General features: G+C 35.1%; 1 protein-coding gene across 1 annotated transcript; it reads right to left on the bottom strand.

The window, feature by feature from the left end:
- Positions 1–4,769: 4,769 nt before the first annotated feature.
- LOC141831122 (secreted RxLR effector protein 161-like) lies at positions 4,770–6,953 on the bottom strand. Its single transcript, XM_074718549.1, has 2 exons — positions 6,438–6,953; positions 4,770–4,778 (listed from the first exon to the last, which is right to left on the bottom strand). Exons 1-2 carry the CDS (start codon positions 6,951–6,953, stop codon positions 4,770–4,772), a joined length of 525 nt encoding a protein of 174 aa, XP_074574650.1.
- Positions 6,954–7,187: the final 234 nt, after the last annotated feature.

Genomic DNA, 7,187 nt, shown 5'->3' with positions numbered 1-7,187 from the left:
AAAGTGTTGAGTTGACTACAAACTCTGCTCATGAACAAAATGCTCGATATTAGGTTTGAGTTGACCAATCACAAGAATAAGATTTGAGTCGATTGGAGCTTCTATGAGTTACTAAACTATAGATAAGAGACATGTGAAAAATACTTTCATTTGAATCAGCCGACTTAATAAGTTTGAAAAGTAGTCATTGGCTAGCCATTGGAGGCCTCTCTATAGAAGCAACAAGCATGTGTCCTTCTCTAAAACAATGCATGAAAATCATACCTAGTTTCTATCTTTGTGGAATTGAGATTAACAAGATCTAGTAATATCTTCTCTTTTGCTTAAAGTTATTATCTTAAAAAAAATATATAGGGCAAAAATCAAGATAGCACCTTTTTTTTCCTAAATCACCAAAGGGCACTCTATATTTTTTTAAATCAAAAGGTCCATTAGCTCATTGTTTTACCTTGTACATTATCTTCCATCTAAATCTTGAGTCAGGCAGACACATTAACAGTTTCGATTTCATAACTACTACAACGTGAATAAAAATTCAAAAATTCATATTGTAGCAACTACGAAACTATAGCTATTACAACGTGAACAAAAATTAATATTGTAATAATTATGATTTTATAGTGAATTCAGGATTGAAGAGAAAGTGAAATTTATATTTATGTATCTCCTTATATTAGGTCGAAGAGAAAATTATTGATATACTTTCCGATCCACATTGACATGACACTAACAATAGAAGGATATGTACCTCCACTAAATATTGATGACAAGAAGCATAAAGAAAAAAAAAAGGAGATGCCAAAGTATAGTGGACCCTCTTGAATGATCTTCCTACGCAAGAGATTAACAAGGTTGGAATGCACACAAGGAGTACTAAAGATTGTGGGAGAATTCAGTGGAGACACAGGGATCATGCAAAGCAAAGCAAAGCTTGCAAATTGAGATTTCATTTGTGAGGAAATAAATTGAGAAGCTATAGTTGGTGACTGACTCTTGCCCACTTCAGCAAGTCTGCCCCACAGTAATCAACTCAACTATGCTCTGGAGGCGCCAATTGAACTCATTCATAGACTAATGAACATTGAACAATCAATATCAATTTGAGATCTATTTTAAATAAATGTCTTTTCAGATGCAACAATATACTAGAAGAATTATTTACGACAATAAAATTACATGAATCTAGATATGCAAGAATGAAAAAGGAACGAAAGAGGAATAACACTTGCGGCGTAGGCATAAGCACGAAAGAAAAGAAAGAATCGTACGCCATCCTCTTCATCTTTATCGAATGATTTTTTTCCCATGGCAATAGTGATGAAGAAGCATACTTCACAAAAGAGGTAAAGAAAGCTTTTCATAACAATTGTAACTTTGAGAAGGGATGGCATAAAGAAAATTCTTAGGAGTAACGCACTTGAAAGAAAAATTAGATGCTTTCAATGCAATGGAGGCATGACAAGGCAGGTATATATGTGCTTTAGGAATAATGGAAATACACGGTTGAGTTTCCATGGACGATGAAGGAGGAGCAAGCACAACCCGGATGACTAAGCTGAACAACTTCTTGATATTATTGTTTCTCTAACTAAATAATGCAGAGGAGGATAATTATTGATGATTACGAATATTGAAAATTAATCTTCTTGAACTTCATTGTCATCCTCTCTGTTAGTTGATCCACAACTAGGTCAAATCGTCTATCAACCAAACCGTTGCTCTATATATATCATAATCAAAAGTGTTGTTGTCGCTTCGATGGTATGCTGACACAAGATCAGTTTGACTTTGATATCAACTGATGTATTGGAATCTATTGAATCCGTTGATTCGTGTACGAATATCTAAAATAATCTTCTAAAATTTATTGATTCGATGGAAGAATATCTAGAAAATAGAAAAGATAAACTTGCAACTAAACATTCATTTAAATAGACCCAAAATTCTAACTTACAAAAAAGATAAAAATACTATTAATGAACCCTAGACCTGAAAATTATTAAAAAGTGAAAATTATTAAAATTAACAATACAAATGTTTGGAGCCTCCGAAAAGATCCTAAACGATATTTTTCAGATCCGAAATTGGCCCGTTATAGATTTCATTATTCTGAGATCCGAGTAAAAAATTATCACTTTTGGAAACTTGCTTTGTCATTTCCACGTCACTAAATCATTAGATAAGTATAAGAGGAAAATCTTTGAAAAAGTTAGTCGTTTCACTTGAAATGGAATTAAGTTCATTTATTTCTTTTTCATGAATCACATGTTTTAAATGAAAATAAGTTTACGATAATTAGAGGTTGAAAACAAAGATATGAAAAGTCAAGTGGCTAATCTGAAGAAAGACCTAGAACAATTCATTATTGAATCGAAAAGTCTAAACATGATTAGGAGAAAACCAAAGGAAAGTCTATTCTTCTAGCATTGCCAAGGGGTCAATCTAAGAGGATTGTTGGTCGACCAATTTGCATCCAAAAGAAGAATGCAAAAGCTATTTTAAGTGGATCTCTAAAACCTATTGGCGAACCCGGTTAGTCGATCGTAATCTTTATTTGTTGCCTAAATTAGCTTTATCATTCTAGACGAGTTTAAAGAATGATTTTGGTTGGCACATTAAGTTAGTTTTTATTTTTATTTCTTATTGTTTTAAATGACATGAAATAAGTCTTATTCCATAATATGATATGCTTTTTTTGGATTCATATGACTTGCTTCTGGTTTAAAATGTTGTTAATGCCTACTTACTATTAAAATGAATATTTTATGGTTAAAATATTTTTTAAATTAACACTAGATATACACAAATTATATGTTAACATATTTAGTATTGTAGCCATGTTTGATTTTTATATCAAATTTTAAAATTGTAATTATTTTTTTAAAAAAAATTATTTTCACTATTAAGTTGGAAAAAAACTTCTCTTCCAAATTTCATTCTATTTTCTATAATTTGTCATTTCTTTCGAGAATTAGATTGCTAAAAATTCATCATCCAATCAACTCATACTTCAGCAAAAGGTGAAATTTACCATCGCGGTTTCACATGGTCGACTTTACAATCATCTGTGAGAAAGTAAATCGAAAAGTTACAGTTGATCAAACTCATACAATTTTAAGTCAATTGAAATATGGTCCAATTAACTAGAATGACTAGTAAGTTGATTGAAATGAGAGTCCAAAACTACGACTTGCATGTAATTCAATTGACTAAAGGTCATTTTGAGTTGATCTAAATTGAATAGAAAGTCCAGAATTTTATTTTCAAGGCCTTTTTTAATGCATTTAAAATTATTTTTTTAAAAACTATTGATTGAATACTATTTACCTTAATGTCACAGCATGATTAGATCCATTTTTATCATGATTTAGCATGTTTTTAAAAGGAGAAGAAATCTAAGTCTCATAATTATCTTTATGTTTGCTGACCACTATGCTCGACAATTTCATGTACTTACTATTGTTCAAAACCTTATTCTCATACACCATTAAAAATATTTCCTTCATTTAATTGTTATATCAATATTAAGAAATGAAAGTTAAAAATATTGTCCATAAAGTATTGAAAAGACACTATTTTGTACTCCACTGGCTAACACTGAAATGCATTGATAGCAAGGAGGAGCCATCTGACCACGAGCAAAGACATCTAATAATTAGAGTCAGATAATAGTCAAATACTTGCACAACTCAAGATTATTAGGACTAGTGTGGACTAGATGAGATGAGGATGAATAGCTTTAATTGCTCCGTCTCGATCTCGTGCTATTTTTTTGAATGCGCAATAAAAAATTTGAATCAAATTCGATGCCACATGTACAACATTAAGATTTTACTTGGTTCACCATCTCCCAAAACGGTTACTCTAAGATCTAGTTTTATCGATTTATCACCATCAAACCTTCTCTTTTTCGGAAACCTTTCGGAAGTGAAGAAGGTTTTTATAATAAGTTTCTTACATGTAGGATCGATAACACGCTAGAGGGGGGGTGAATAGCGTGTTTGACGCTTTTTGATTTTTCGAATTAGACAGCGGAAATCAGAGATACGTGCGGAAGCAGAAATAGAAACAAGAATAGTAAAGTGACTCGTTTGTTTTACTTGGTTCACAGCGCAACGCTGCTACTCCAAGGCCCACGGTCCTTGACCGTTTACTGCGGGCAAATCCACTATTTTACTTGCCCCTTACGGCAGCAAGTACAACGATTTACAAAACAATCAAAAGATCGGTACAAATATTTAATAAATTAAATGCTTTACCGACTTTGATCTTGCTGGAGCTCCCCAAAAGCTTGTTCTCGGCGTATCGGCGGGCTTCGTAATGTTCTGGATTGTGCACGGCACCGATGTCGAAGATGGAGCGCTTGGGAGTCGCGAGAACGGAGTTTCGGATCGAAAAAACTGTTGATTTCGGCTGCTGCTCGCGACTTTCTTTTATAGGGGACCTGAGTCGACTCAACTGTGCATCTGAGTCGACTCCAGCTGACGTGGCAGATAAACTTCTATCGCTCCCGCTCGTTATCCTGCCTGAGTCGACTCAACTGTTCCTCTGAGTCGACTCCAGTCGTCGTGGCCGATAAAACTTTATCGCTGCTGCCTGAGTCGACTCAACTGTTCACTGGAGTCGACTCCAGTCTGATTTGGCGGAAAATCGACGCGCTGACTTCCGGGATGCTGCTGACTCAGCTGGAGTCGACTCCAGTCCTTGCCTGAGTCGACTCCAGTGACAAAAATCAGCATTTTCATCCCGGAGTTAGCTTTCGTCCGATTTTACCTTTCCTGCAAAAATGTTAGCGAATAACATGCAAAATAAACTTGTTTTTAAGCCGGTTCCTAGAACCAACTTAAGGTCTTAACTTCAGGTCTCCAGTGAGACCCTGGGTTAGACCGACGCCTACTGTTCCTCTCGGGAACGCGTCCTGACCCACTCCACTCAGGAGAATTTACCTGACTGCCAACCGAGTCCTCCTGACCCGTTGGACTTTTGCTCGGCTCTGTCCTCGGCCCCCAGGGTTTGTGCTGCGGCTCGGTCCTTCCCGACCAGCCCAGTCTTCTGCTGCGACTCGATCCTTCCCGATCAGTCCAGACTTCTGCTGCGGTTGGTCCTCCTGACCAACCCAGACTTCTGCTGCGGCCTGGTCCTCCTGACCAGCCCAGACTTCACCTGGTGCTCTTGACTCTGCCAAGACTTCATGCCTAGCTTCCACTAGGACTTTAACCCTGTGCTTCCTGCACACTTAAATCAACATCTTAGTCCAATAACACACTTAACTTGAACCTAGTTCCATTATCAAAACTCAGGTTCGATCTGCTGGTGCTTCCTGCACCAACAATCTCCCCCTTTTTGATTATGGCAACTTAAGGTTTCAAGTTAAGTTTAAACCATATTTTCAAAAATAAATTAGCAGAAAAAATAACTTATTTGTTTTCAAATGCTAAATCAAATTAATTGCAATTTTCAAATGCTAAATCAAATTAATTGCAATGCATGCATAAGTGAATCCTTAATTTCACTCTCCCCCTGAATTCAACAAAATTTGAATTTTTCTCCCCCTGAATTCATGCTTAACCGTTCTCCCCCTGGATTCAATCTCTCTCCCCCTTTTTAATAGATTAAAAACTTGAAATTTTTTGAAAAAATATTTTGAAACCTTGAATAATTCTCTCCCCCTTTGACATAATCAAAAAAATATTTTCTAAGGGTTTGAGTCCAAGCTTAATCGTAAAAATAAGTAGACAAAAAAAATTTTCTCTTTGGGGCGCGTGTCCAACTTAGGTTTTAGCTAACTACTAGAAAGTAGAAGCTTGACCCAGTTAGTCAAGTGTAAGTGTATCATCCCGAGTTAGAATTGTTTCTTTCTGGGACACTTAACTTGATCAATATTAATTTAAAGTCCAAGTACAGGTTCGATGCACTGTGTTTAGCATCTTGGTACTTAGACTAGAGGCCTATACATCTCACACCGTTCTAAGTTTTTGCAATCACAATCAAGTTATCTAGTGTGCTTTGTGAGATGTCCACCTAGATCTATAGGAACATGCTTTCTAGGGGTTTGCTTCTAGTCTAAGGCTAAAACAATTCCTTTTATATTTTGAAAACAAGATAAAACTTAAAACTTTCAAAAATAGGTAGGGTTTTGAAAAACCTTTGAAAAGTATTTATAATAGATTTAAAAAACATGAGTTTTGAAAAACTTCATTTTACTACTCTACCAAACATAAGCCTAATTTTCTTCTTAGTGTACTAAATTCAGACTCGGGTAAGGGTTTAGTGAATATGTCTGCTAAGTTGGATTTTGACTCAACATAGTCAAGTGCAATTTCTTCCTTAGCGACATGGTCGCGTATAAAGTGATGTTTTACTTCTATATGTTTGGTTCGTGAATGGTGAACTGGATTTTTGGTTAAATTTATTGTACTTATATTATCAATTAAAACCTTTGTATTTTTGTACTCTAGATTGAAATCAGTTAATGTGTGCATCATCCACAGTAGTTGAGCAACACATTCACCTAAGGCTATGTATTCAGCTTCAGTTGTAGATAGTGCAACACAGTGTTGCTTTCTACTACACCAGCTGACTAGACAAGGACCCAAGAACTGGCATCCACCGCTTGTACTTTTGCGGTCTAGTTTGCAACCGGCGTAATCTGAGTCTGAATATCCTATTAGATCAAAGTTGTTGTTTCTAGGGTACCACATTCCCACAGTTAAAGTTCCTTTGATATATCTTAGTATTCGCTTAACTGCGGTTAGATGTGACTCTTTAGCGTTAGCTTGGTACCTAGCACACATGCCTACTGCAAATAGTATATCAGGTCGACTTGCAGTTAGGTAAAGTAGACTTCCTATTATACTTCTATAATATTTTAGGTCTACTTGTTTACCATTTGGGTCACTATCTATATGACAGTTAGTTGCAATTGGTGTACTTATTTCCTTAGAGTTTTCCATTCCAAATTTAAATATTAAATCTTTTGCATATTTACTTTGATAAATATAATTTCCATCCTTAGTTTGTTTAATTTGAAGTCCTAGAAAGAAATGTAACTCTCCTACCCAACTCATTTCGAATTCATTTTTCATTAATTTGATAAATTCTTTTAAATATTTTGAGTTGGTTGATCCAAAAATTATATCGTCAACATAGATTTGTGCTATAAAGAAGTCTTTTTCTATTATTTTTAC

The sequence above is a fragment of the Curcuma longa genome, chromosome 6, assembly GCF_044706935.1.
Source record: "Curcuma longa cultivar G26 ecotype Majalengka, Jawa Barat chromosome 6, ITB_CL_G26_1.1, whole genome shotgun sequence".
In the NCBI taxonomy this organism is placed as follows: domain Eukaryota; kingdom Viridiplantae; phylum Streptophyta; class Magnoliopsida; order Zingiberales; family Zingiberaceae; genus Curcuma; species Curcuma longa.
The sequence above is the reverse complement of the archived record's forward strand: the minus strand, read 5'-3'. Positions and strand labels throughout refer to the sequence as shown.

Bases quoted from the DNA above. Each gene is read 5' to 3' on its own strand.
- LOC141831122 (XM_074718549.1), bottom strand. From the start codon at position 6,953: ATGGAAAACTCTAAGGAAATAAGTACACCAATTGCAACTAACTGTCAT.